At 35.0% G+C, this 12452-nt stretch overlaps 1 protein-coding gene across 9 annotated transcripts in view; it reads left to right on the top strand.

Annotated features, from left to right (window-relative positions):
* Nucleotides 1-12452, top strand: part of PARN (poly(A)-specific ribonuclease) — a 62130-nt gene that overhangs the window by 13344 nt on the left and 36334 nt on the right. For all 9 annotated transcript variants that reach the window (XM_074885443.1, XM_074885441.1, XM_074885440.1 and 6 more), the window contains 6 exons: nt 385-428; nt 919-961; nt 2660-2735; nt 4890-5000; nt 5084-5153; nt 11191-11246. In XM_074885443.1, coding sequence (XP_074741544.1) covers nt 385-428; nt 919-961; nt 2660-2735; nt 4890-5000; nt 5084-5153; nt 11191-11246 — 400 coding nt within the window. The remainder of the gene's footprint in view (nt 1-384; nt 429-918; nt 962-2659; nt 2736-4889; nt 5001-5083; nt 5154-11190; nt 11247-12452) is intronic.

Genomic DNA, 12452 nt, shown 5'->3' with positions numbered 1-12452 from the left:
GTAGGGAGTCAAGTATCCGCCTGGAGTGACTGCTTATATTCCATTGACACAATAAATGCTGGGAACATTTAAGTAGAAATGTTAACACAGCTGGAATTAGAGGTCGTCTAGGTTATAATATAATAATAATAATATAATAGGATAGGATATTGGAGGTGATATAACATTGCTCTTACGAATGAAATAATTAGTCTGTAGTTCTGTGTAATTGCAGGTGGTATTTATGGTAATGCTACAAATACATCTCTTAGGGGGTGAGAATTCAGTCACTGCATCTCAGTTTTAGAAGGTGATTGAATAATTGTAGCTATTGCTATCTATCATCCGAGACTGATGAACACTTAACTTATTTGGATTTTATCTTCTGGTTTAATGTTAAATTAGGACCTGAGTGAGTTCAAGGAAGTAACATCATGTGTCTTTCCTCGGTAAGTTCTTAGTTCAAACTTTCAACTGTTTTAGTATTGCTTTAGCAAGCTGATACTGTTTGTCTTAGCCTCATAACCTAGCAGTTACTGGAAATAAAATTGGGAACAAGTTAGATAAATACAACTTTTAAAGGTATTCTGTAGCATCTCTTTTTCAGAACAACACTGCTATTGTTCTACTTCTTGGCAAAAGACGCAGCTTTGCCACACCCTTTTTTTTGGCATGATGTTTGGTGTTTCAAATCTGTACTACATTTGGAACAAGATTTATTTGCCACTTATTGTTTGCATCTCTTGCTATTGCTTAGTTGCTGTCTTTTTTTCATGCTGAACAAAGCCAAGGAGTGTTTTGGCTGCTCTAGGATCTGAGAGTAATTTTTCAGTAGGGTGAAACTGTTGTTTCTTGGCTAATACACCAAAACATTTTTGAGGATTTGGCAAAATGGACATTCTTCCATTTCAACTTATTTAGTTCTTACTTTGTTTCTAGGCTATTGGATACTAAACTGATGGCAAGTACACAACCTTTTAAGGTAAGTTAATATAATTATAGAACGATTTGAAGATACAAGTTTGTATTAAGTGTGTGTTGAAACAAATATTTTTTTTCTTAGAGAAAAATGTCTGTTTTCTGTGATGTTCCTTCTTTGTAAAAGAATGATTTTTCTTCACTCTTTAGATAAACTTTAACTTTTACAGTATAAATTTTTACTTTTGTACAAGTGACTTCTGTGTTTGCAGTTTTGAGGTAACTTAGCTTTGAATTCCAAAATAGGTACCATTTATGTGACTTAAAATGTGAATAGCAGATTTCTTGTCTTGTAAATTAGCACAAGACTGCATCTTTCCTCAGGAGTAAAAAAAGTGTTATTCATGAACAAATAGGACCTGGAAGCTGCTTGTATACTCAAAGCTTTAGAATATTGTGAATGCTGACTTAGTTTTGTTTAGAAAAAGATGCTTGAACATCATCATTAGGTTCTGTTGTGACCTGCTGTTCAGTGTGTAGTCAGCAGGAGGAAGAAATTACAGGTGTCTCTTAAAACCTCTTGCAACATGAGGTTTTTTAATTCTTCCAAAGCAGTAATGAGATGAGTGATCATACTCTCTTGTGTGCCTTTGGAATGAATTAATTAAAAAAACCCATGCTGATGAAGCAGCATCTATCTTTCTGCATACCTCTCTGACTTTAGAGCATTGCATAACAGAAAATCTCATTAAAATGTACTTAGTAGATATTTTCAGGTTTGTCTTGCATACTGCTGTATTGTACTCTGAAAACTAATAATGCTGAACATCCTGAAGAAGTTTTATGTTTGGTACAGTTCTGTTGATACTTGTAACTTTTACAGTAGATGCTTGGGTTTTAGGCTATTATTACCAAGAGTGCCTTGGTATACCAATATAATGCATCATTTGAGCTTGCTCATTGTACCGAGTTTTTGATAACTTTTCAGGTAACAGACTTGATAACTGTCTTGATTTAGAACCAAAGGAAACTTGTTCCTCAGATTTCAGACAACTTCAAGAAACTTTTGTGCGAGGCTTTTCACTTCCTCACTATTGATTCTGCATGTTTTTTCTATTGTACTGATTGTCAAGGTATATTTGATAAGAATTTCAAGAAGTTTGAAGAAATTAATAATCTGTGTATCTTTGAGTTTTATGTATTGTGAGTATATACGTTTTACATACGCATATATAGATTCAGTAATGCAACTCAGCTAAGCTGAAATGTAGAAGCAGCTTTCTGATTGTCAGGCTTCTTTCACTGTCCTTTTATTACTTTAAATCAGCGGTATTTACACTTACAAAACTTCACAAGAATGTCCAGTCAGCAAGCACACTTCAATACTCATGTTGAATACCTTCAACCATTAGCATCAGTATTTAGGATATTTTTGCCTTGCTCTTTGTGCTGCCTTTTCCCATGCCACGTGTACCGTGCATGGAAGCAGATTCAAATAGGAATATTAGTTTGGCGTAATTCATCATCAAGAATTCTGAAAAGTATTAATAAATGCTTGTGACTCATGTTGCAGGTGAGGCAAGTTTGTTTTTTAAAACTTGTCTCGACAGACTTCTCTGGTGTATTAGTGTGAAATGAGGCTATGTATATATCCTTAGAGAACAGAAGATGGCAGCAGTAAATACTTATTTTATTGTATTTGATTTTAGTTTCCAGGGAAAATGTGCTTGGCTTTGTCAGTTAATGGTGTCTTTTCTTGCAGGAGATCATTAATAATACATCCCTTGCAGAACTGGAAAAGCGTTTAAAAGAGGTTCCATTCAGCCCTCCTAAAGTTGGTAAATATATATCAAAATGGTCTTATTTCTGAAATGTTTTCCCCTTTCAGAGAAAGGAGAGTGTTTAGATTTTTTTTTTTCTTGGTCTGAAATGTGAATTCCCCTATTAATACTTAGTGTTTTGATGAAAGGGACTTTAAACAAATAGTGCATATAGTATACATATAGTGCAGTTGTATTTAGAACTATTAGTGGAAGTGAGCAAAAATCCTTCCACTTTATTTCAGATAAGAGAAGAATGGATGTATTCAGTGAACAGCAGTTTCATCACCTTCTTTGTTTTTTAGGTTGATTTTTGGTGAGTAACTTGAAATTGTTTTAGAACTGTTTTGTTTGGTTATTGTTGTCCTTTGGATCAAAGCTGGGGCACTCTAACAAGCACTTGAACAAACATAATCAAGAAAACTTACACAGTAGTGATTAGTCATGTGTGTTCTAGAAATTAAAGTTCCTTTAGAGCTCTCTTTGCTTTGAGGTGAACGAAAGGCTATCTAAGCAAAGGGCAAGCTTATCTCAAGGTTCTGGAATTTTTCTTAAGCTGCTGATGTAGAAAAGGGAGTGCAATACTGATCAGTAGAGTATGCTGGAAGGGAAAGTCTCAATGCTTAATCAAAAACAAGATAAGTGATACTTTTTTATATTGCTGACTGTGCAGAGCAGATGCACTTAAGCTGTAGTAACAAGAGAGATAATAAGATGGATAATCTACAACCTTGGACAATGCGCAGGAGCTGTTGGTGCCTAGATCTAAGTAGCACTACACTTACGAAGTGCACAGTAATTGCATGCAGACCTTTTAGTGTTGTATCCTCTGTAGCTTCTCGGGATGTAACATAATTTGGCAGCTGTCAGGTACTATTTTTTGCTGATGTAATATAAAATAATAATTTTACCAGTATTTTTTTTGGAGCAAAATAGGATCATAATGGTTAACAGAATCAGAAGTGTTAATATTCAATCAGAGATGATTAATGTGGTTGAGAACATCCAAAGCAAAGCATGTTTAAAAATACTAGAAGCCTTTTGTTAATTGTTCATTTGTTTTCTTTTGGATATGTATCTGTTAAAAAAAATAACGTTAAGTGCTAAGAAATGTCCTTTTCAACTCAGCCAGTATAGCTTAACGTTGTCTGAATCTCAGCTTTATTTTTAAAATAAATATAACAAGGGCTTATCTGAAAAAAGGTCTGATGTTTTGCTATTCTAGTTTCGGATATAAAAATTTGGATTTAGGTTTCCTTTTACAAAATACAAAATTTCTTTTTACAAAATATAACATGTATGCTTACATATTTCCATTGTATAAGTTATGCTAGTATTTCTGTATCACTGTTTTAAATCCTGGCTATATTTCATCATTGTTTTAGCTTCTTTTGCTAAGTTGAATGCAATAAATTAAATGGAATTATAGAGTTCACTTTTCAGTCTGTACCTTAATGTAAGAGTCATGATTCTGGCTTTTTAAACAGTTAATTTTGTTCTTCCAGTCCTATTCTCAGTATGACTTCTAGAGGAAAATGAGCCAGCTTTCTAGAGGTTGAGAAGCTAGCTACAGAGGTGAAATAACTTTGATGCTGGAAGTGGGGAAAATTTAAATGATAAAGAAAAAAGTGTGAAATGCACATATTTCTCTGTTTCTGAGACTTGGGCACTTTCGGACACTTTTCTTCAGAGAAGTGCCTATTAAGATTTCCACTTTCAGATACTTCTCAAGGTCTTCATGTGAACACCAAGCATGATTGTAAATAATGTTGTCAATAAAGACATCCTTTAATCACTTAGTTCCATCTTCACCATTTAAATACCTTGAAAAATCTGACCATAGGTCAATTGGATGGTTAGCAAACAGGTTAATAGTAGAGTTTTCAATTAGCCTGAGTGTCTGTTCTTTTAAATGCAAGAGAGGGAAAAAATATGCTGTGTGGGGAATCTTGCTGTCGTTGTGTTAGAATTAATACTCCATTTTGGCTAAGTAGGTCTGTGGATTAATAGCTTTTTAAGAGAAAGGAGTTTCTGTTCTAGGAGAAATTCTGAAAATTCTGAAGAACTTACCCAAATGACGTTATACTCCAACTAAATAAGTGTGTGGGTAAGCATACAAGGCTGCCTTTAATGTCTGTGACAACGTGTTTGCAAATTATTTTTTCTCCTCAGAAAGTGCAGAAGGGTTTCCAAGTTATGATACAGCTTCTGAACAACTTCATGAAGCAGGATATGATGCTTACATTACTGGACTGTGCTTCATCTCCATGGCTAATTTCCTAGGTAACTAAGTGTTTTTTCAAATCTTATCCTTAGTGCTGTCTGTAGCTGCTTTTTACATACTGAATTTCTTCTTCATTCATCAGGTTCATTCCTCAGTCCTCCGAAAAATCACGTGTCTGCTAGATCCAAACTCATTGAACCTTTTTTTAACAAGTAAGTAGCTGCTGTATTAAACTACCTGCTAAACCATGGAAATAAAACACTAGCCTTCGAATATATATTTCTAGCCTCACAATCAATGGCTAACTACATTTTTCTTTACACTTCAGTTTTGACTGGCTTTCTGGTTCATGCTAGTAATGCTGCAGAGAGGCCATAATTCTTAAAGTAAATACCTTTCCTTCTAAAGAGAATGGCTTACTTTCTGTAACCTGTAAAAGGACGCTTCAAAGAGTACCTGGACTGCTTTGATGGCCTTGTCCATGTCAGTGTTGAGAATATGTTTACAATTTAGAAAATTATTTCTGGAGTAAGCTTTGGGAGTAGTGGAACTGAAGGAAAACTGGTCAGGTGTTCTTTATGCTGTAGGACACTGTCAGAAAATGGTGATAGTTAAAACTGAGTACGCTAAACAGGCTAGAAAAAACAAAATATCCCTACTGTAAGATTAATCCAAATTACACAAAGCTATTGTATTAACATTATCAGGTAACCCATTTTTAAGAAGGCATAATAAACGTGTGATTAGTCGTTTATGGGATGATGCTATGATCAGTGTTTTGCTTTGAATTGGATCTTCATACAAATTACTTGAACAAATTGAAGAAAGACTTGAGAAATCTAGAAGTCTTTATGCATATATTTGATTCTTTGCATAATTAATCTGTAGATTTTACCTTATGAAGCTTCTAAAGATAGTATAACCTGTCACATAAAGGGAAAGGAGTTGAAATGAAAAAGCTGCTAGTGCTTTAGTCTGTTTGTTTAAATTCAGGAGAAATTCCATCCTTTCAAACCCTATCATATAGGAGTTGGCAAAATTCATTCTTTTAGCTTCAGATGGCCCACACAAATGAGGAAATAATTGTGATCAATGGCTTTCAACTTTCAGTGATCTGGAAACCAAAATACTATAGTGACAGCAGTTAGCTGGTTCTCTTGACACTCAGACATGTGAGGCAGTAACTTCATATATTCTAGCAGATGTTGTATTTCGTATGTATGTTTCTTAGATTGAACATGGACCCGCAGTGACCACTTGATTTGCATGTGAAGTTGATGATACAATTGATCAGCATAATTTCATTTTAAGATAGGATTTATCACAGGGTTGTTTTCAGAAACACCAGCACACACACATGCCAACTAGTAGATGCCAATTGTGGGGGCTATTTTTTCAATCATCAACCAAAATGCTTTCAGTTCTTTCTAGAGATGCATATCTGCATCAAGTACAAACTGAAACTTCTGAAACTGTCATAATAATACATTAAATTAGCTTTTCAAGTTAAGTTGTGTACTTCAAATGTGATATTCCTCTAACAGTGACATATCAAAGTTTTGAGAAGAAGCCTGCTGTGTCTGTTCTGGCTTCGGAGATAACGCTGCCTAACTGTAACAAAAGGGAAAGTTAACAAAAAATTGTAGGGAGAAGAATGGCTTTTTTTAAGCAAGAACTAAAAATTGCTGTTTACAAGAGAAAAAGTTTATCCATTCTGTCATTATTCACAACTTGTAGCTTCTTGTTTCAGAAAAGCTGTGTATTATTTTTAAATCATGGAAACTTGGAAGACATGCCATGTCTTTCACGTGATCTTAGAAGCTTTGCCATATTCTAAATAACATCCGTGACCTCAGCTCAGTCAGAGCTTGGAGATGAGACTGTCTCACCTTTTCCTTGTAGTGAGCAGGTCAAGGCTTGTATTTTTAAAGCTGGGTTTTGTACTATAATGCAAAACAACAAACCAGAGTAAGACAACTCCATTTATTATTTTTTTAGAAAAGAAAAAAGATTTAAGTACATGTCAGAAGTCAGAGCTGTTAGATATTTAAATGAACAAGTCTCTCACTCTGGTATGTCATTGCAGACCAGATCTCTATTTCCAGCACTTGGTCTGTTTAGCACCTGTAAATAGCATCCAGGGCTTGTGCAATTCACATAGTTATCTTAAGGTCCCTAGTGAGTACGTTGCTTCTGGGGCTTTTTTGCAGGTATGCTCTGGGCTGCCAGCTAGCTTCCTGCTACACTAGTTTTCTCTAGTTTGTGGTCTAGAAGCTTTCCCTAGCTGAGCATCCTCTCTTCCTCTTGGGGAGAAAAAAAACTATCTTCCTCCTTCCTCCAGAAGTTCTACCTGATCCTGTGGGCAGCAGTCAGAACAAGGAAACCTTTTCCTTTGTGCTGTAGTCATGTTCTTCAAGCAAAACACAAACTACAACATGCAAACAGTAAGCTAAACAAATGAAAGTTATACTATCTGTCACAAAAGTTTTTCCTGAAAGAAGCGGAACAGAGTAGTTTATTATAAGTCAATTATTTAGAAGCAATGTTCTCAGTTTGAACTATTATCAACATAGCCTTGAAAGTGTTCTTTAAAGCAGAACACTTTATCATTCTTTGGGTTGCTTATAAAGTCTTAATTTCAAGATATCTGAATACTAGGTGTTAATATTTAAATACAGTTTCGAGATTGAACTTTTACATGATTAACGTGCCTGATAGGTTTTTGGAAATGTTTTCTGTTTGAATAGACTTGTCACTAATGTGAACAGTGGGAGTAAATTTAAAATTGAAAAATCAAGCTTTGAAATTTACAAAATTAGCCTTCAAAGGAAGGTAATACTTTTTTCAGTAGTTATTTTGACCTCTTTCATTATGTCAGCAAAGTTACAGAACTTCTTGGCTTGCCATTCAAGGATGGTGGCCAGCATGTAGGTTAATGTTCATATAGGTTCATGATGGACATAGGTAAAATCTTTACTTTCAACTTCTTGAAAGAGTGGAACTGATTAAAAACAGACTTTGCCTTAGGGTTGTTTGGCTCTTTTAGGCATAATGCAGTAAGTTATATGATAAACAACTCAATAAACCAAGAATTCCAGAGATGTATTTCTGTAATCTTTATGCTTCACTGTATATACAACATCTTTGAAAAGTCGTGTTCATGTGAACAACCTGCTGTGAGTAATCCTGATGAACACTTACGAGTTGAGATGATGGGACTTTTTATATTATAATATCTAAACTCTTATGTGTATAATTTGGATGCTATATTGTGTTATATGCTTTGGAGTTGATTGGAAACTTTTTGACCTGTTTTGTTTAGAGCAACATCTTCCATGCATTTCTGCCCCCACCCACAAGCCCCTCCCATACTTTTAATGTCGACTTTATTTTGGATCTCTTGGGTTGTTTGAATGTTGGGGTTTGGTTTTTTTGATGTAGCTGGAGGCAGGGGGTGAAAGAGGTGTAGAGAAATGAAAACACCATGTTTATTGAGCTGAATAACATGATGGTCTGTAGAAATACAAATTATCGTCGAAATATTTTTTTCATACAAAGGGTTATCAGAAACCAAAATTTGTGCAAATAGCTTGGTTTTGTGCTGTATTTGTGGAAAATGTCTCACCAGGGAGCTAGGTTCTCTGGCATGTATTGCAAATCAGTTAATTTCTCCCTCTGCTTTTCTATATTAATTTAATTTTCTTTGCAAAATTTTTTCAAAAGAACATCGGTGTGCTCTTCTGCAGTTTGACCAGTAACTTTTCAATCACAGTGTAGGAGTAAACAATTGCTGTCCTTGTGCTTTCAGCCACATGTGGCTGTACTAGTGACTGAGCTTGATCGGTGAACTGATCTGGGTTTAAAAAGATGCCTTTTCTTTTTTCAGCTGGATCAGTTTCTCTACACAGCTCTGAAAGCTTTCATCCTAGCTCAGTGCAGAGGAAGACTGTTGACTGCTTGAGACTACTTCACTTGCTGTGAAGTGGCATGATCATAGTTTGCTCTCCTTGTTTACTTGACTTCCCACAGAAACAGTTGTCTTCCGAGTGGCTGCCTCAAAATACCTGAGTTCCTAGGATGATGTTGTATATGGAGAAATAGACCTCTGTCCTCTGACAGGCTGTATTCTTTAAACAGTGAAGGAAATAACATTTTTTTTAGCTTGGTCAGTATAGCTTTTAAATAATTGTGAAGTAATGTATTGAAAAGCAGTGTCATAGCTACAACTTCATGGATCTAACTAATTTCATATAGAGTAGGCTTCATGTTGTCGTACAGAACAACCTTATTTGAATTTTCCACAAATAGGTGAGGAATCTTATAACCATAACTATGGATACTTAATTATGGATTACGCTGCAGTTCAGTGTTTATAATCCATGTGATACGTTAGTGCTACAAGATGCAGTTGCTGTTGTAGTGTACTTTAAGTGCACTTAATATTAAAATCAGTATTTATACTGTCTCTTTAGGGAGTGTGTGTGTTTGGGCATGTATGTGCTCTTTAGAGACACAGTTCTTTGACCAAACAATAAATGTAGGATTTGTCTCAGAGGATAAAAAACTCATCTTAATTAATCTCAGGTATATGCGTGTTTTTGGCATAAGTCTGTTCTTGCTATTGGCCACTGTATTGCTTTCCTCAACATGATAAAACCTGAGGGAGGGCAGCTTAACTAGTATTCTCCCCAGAAGTTTTTGTTGTATTTTTAGTAAACTTCATCTTTATTTTCATGAGAACTGCTAGCTAGGAAAATAAACTAGTTATTTGAGTACTAGTTCCAAGAATTCTGTGAAAGCTTATTTCTTTAGATGGCTCAACTTAAACCAAATCTTTTTTTTTTTCAAATTTTTGCTATCCTGTATGGATGATGGACATCCTTCATCCAGTGAAGACTAAACTGCTTTTACTGACTAGCTGAAATACTGTGTATTTAGTCTGAAGAAAGCTGTGACTCCTGCTAACAGTGACATTGATATTAAAAAGGCTAAACATAAGAAGAAACTCTGGCTCCTTAGTAAAATATCTTCGATGTTCAGTGCTATGCTGGAATTGTTAAAGTTTCTAAAGTTAATTGATACTGATGTTTCTAATTTTTATTGATAAAATTCCATTTAGGTTCTGCAGTGCTTAGGGGAACACAGTGCACACTATACCGTATCTTCCCTGAGATTCAGGAAGAGAAATTAGATGGGACGGTGTGTATTCTAAGTAGTGCCAGTTCTCTGAAGACCCTCTGGCTCACATGTGAACCTGTCGTATAGTATATTTTCTTCCCAGTAGTTTTATTTTCTTTCTTCTGAGTATTTATAGTAAAGACAAGTTATCAACCTCATTCCTGTAGACTTTTCAGTGATACAAGTAACCATGAGGACATAACATTCAAACTCTTAAAAACTAATGGTGAGTGTGGTATGATACAAAGAATCTCTAGGGACTTATAGATCCCTTTGCACCCTTAAAATGTTTTTATCAGCTGTTTATATCAGTTATTACTTAGTTGAATACTGTAACTGTTGTCTAATAAGTATTTTAGAAGCTTTTTGAAGTTAGATAGAAAAGTTACTTATTTTAGCTCTCCAGTGAACACAATAGACAGCAAATGTTTTGTAACAGCAATGTGGCATCTATACCTATGACAGGATTTTAGGCTTCTTATTTTGGAGAGAAATAGTTTTCACAGATGAATATGAGCTTTTATTGAAGGCATTTCTTGAATGTTTTGAGAAACTCTTCAGTTACATGTTAAAGGGCAAATGACTCGTCCTGGTTATCTCCACGGAAGTGTCATGACGGCTTTTGCAGTTTTAGGGTTTTAAGATGCATTCTGTGTAAAGCATGATACAGTGCTCAGAAAATGGGAACATACGTGTGTATTTAGAATGACAGCTTTTGCACTATCCACTGTGTAACTGGCTCTTGCTGTGCAGAGCCGCTGCTTTCTAAATGTTCATTTCCCTACTTGTTTTAATTGTTTTCAGCAGTAACAGTTTGGGGCTTCTTTGTTCTTGTTTTGTTCAATAAGCAAAATCACTAGCATGATGCCAAGTAACTTTTTGAATCTGGATTGTTAGATAATGGATTGGACTTACTTAGAGGGTCTGTTTGTTTTAATATCACTTAAGATATGGTTGGGATGATTAATTCTGCTTCTTCAGAAGCAACATCTAAAAAACTATAAAAAGGAAAGCTTATTAAAAGGTCTTTAGGCAGAAATTTGCTAATGGTGCTTTTCCGTTTTGCTTCAGGCTATTTCTTATGAGAGTAATGGACATACCATATCTCAATTTGGAAGGACCAGACTGTAAGTAGCTTATTTCATTGCAAGCTTACTACCATTCTGACAAATTTCCTGGAGGAGGAAGTGTAAAGATTAATTATTGTATATCTAAAACATGGGACATCAGCTGTGTTTAGGTTATTAGCTGCTTATCAAATGATCTAAATGTTCCCTTTTTTTTTTTTGAACGAAATAGTAAAATCTTAAGTTTTTCAACTTTGACTAGAGAATCTGCATTATAAAGGGGATTGGCTAGATCAGATTAAACTATCATAACTACATGTTAACAGTTTGAAGCTAACAGCTTTATGGTTATTTTGGGTCACTATGCTTATATGCCATACAACATATAAAGTGGGGTCTTAACACTTTGCCCTCCTCCCTCACTCTAGCAGTAAATACAGGATGCAAACTAGTGAATAGGAGATGGTTCTGAAAATCTTCTGGCTGCTTTCCTTCACAATTTGCATGCAGCAGTACCTTTACTCCAATCAAAACATCAGAATTCTTTTGTCACATGAGATTATGATTATAGAAATGGAAAAATATTACTTGAAATATTTTTACATTTCAAGTTATTTCAGGTTACAGACCTGAGGCTGTAATAAGTTGTTAATACATTTAAATGAAAACAGATTTTACTAATCTAAAGGTCGTTACTGTTATGGGATGTTATACTATGAGGAAGAAAACTTTGTATGTTACCACTGATGTCTTGATTTATGAAAATATGAAGCCCTGGAGGTCAGTCTAGTCCTCAACTAGATGAAAGCTTAATTTTATACTGTGAAGTCAGGTACATGAATGTCTTAAAAATGATACCCATCTGGAAGCAATATTGATGTGAAGACATTTTCCACTCCATGTATCAGAAAGCTTAGACTGCAGGATGACCCTTTATTAGATGCTGGTTTACTAGTAGCAGAATGCAGTTCTAGAAAGATGGAAGTAACTCCTGGAGAGGAAAACATATGCTGTAAGGGCATATATTTAATTTTTAAATGCAGTTAGGTAATCAGATAACTGAGCTTTGGCTCTGCAGATCTATTGGAATGGTTATCTAATTATGTTGCATACTCTTTTCCCCAAATGTTTGATATTGAGTGGAAGAATGGATAAATACTTTGGGTCATTGAGAGAATGCCAAAGCTACTAAGCTGTAAAGATGCTACTTCCACTTGCTAGCCAACTTACAGGATTGTTTTGATACTTTGCCAAGAAGAGTTGCCA

The sequence above is a fragment of the Strix uralensis genome, chromosome 16 (genome assembly GCF_047716275.1).
Source record: "Strix uralensis isolate ZFMK-TIS-50842 chromosome 16, bStrUra1, whole genome shotgun sequence".
NCBI lineage: Eukaryota > Metazoa > Chordata > Aves > Strigiformes > Strigidae > Strix > Strix uralensis.
Note: the sequence above shows the minus strand (reverse complement) of the source record. Positions and strands in the feature narration are given on the sequence as shown.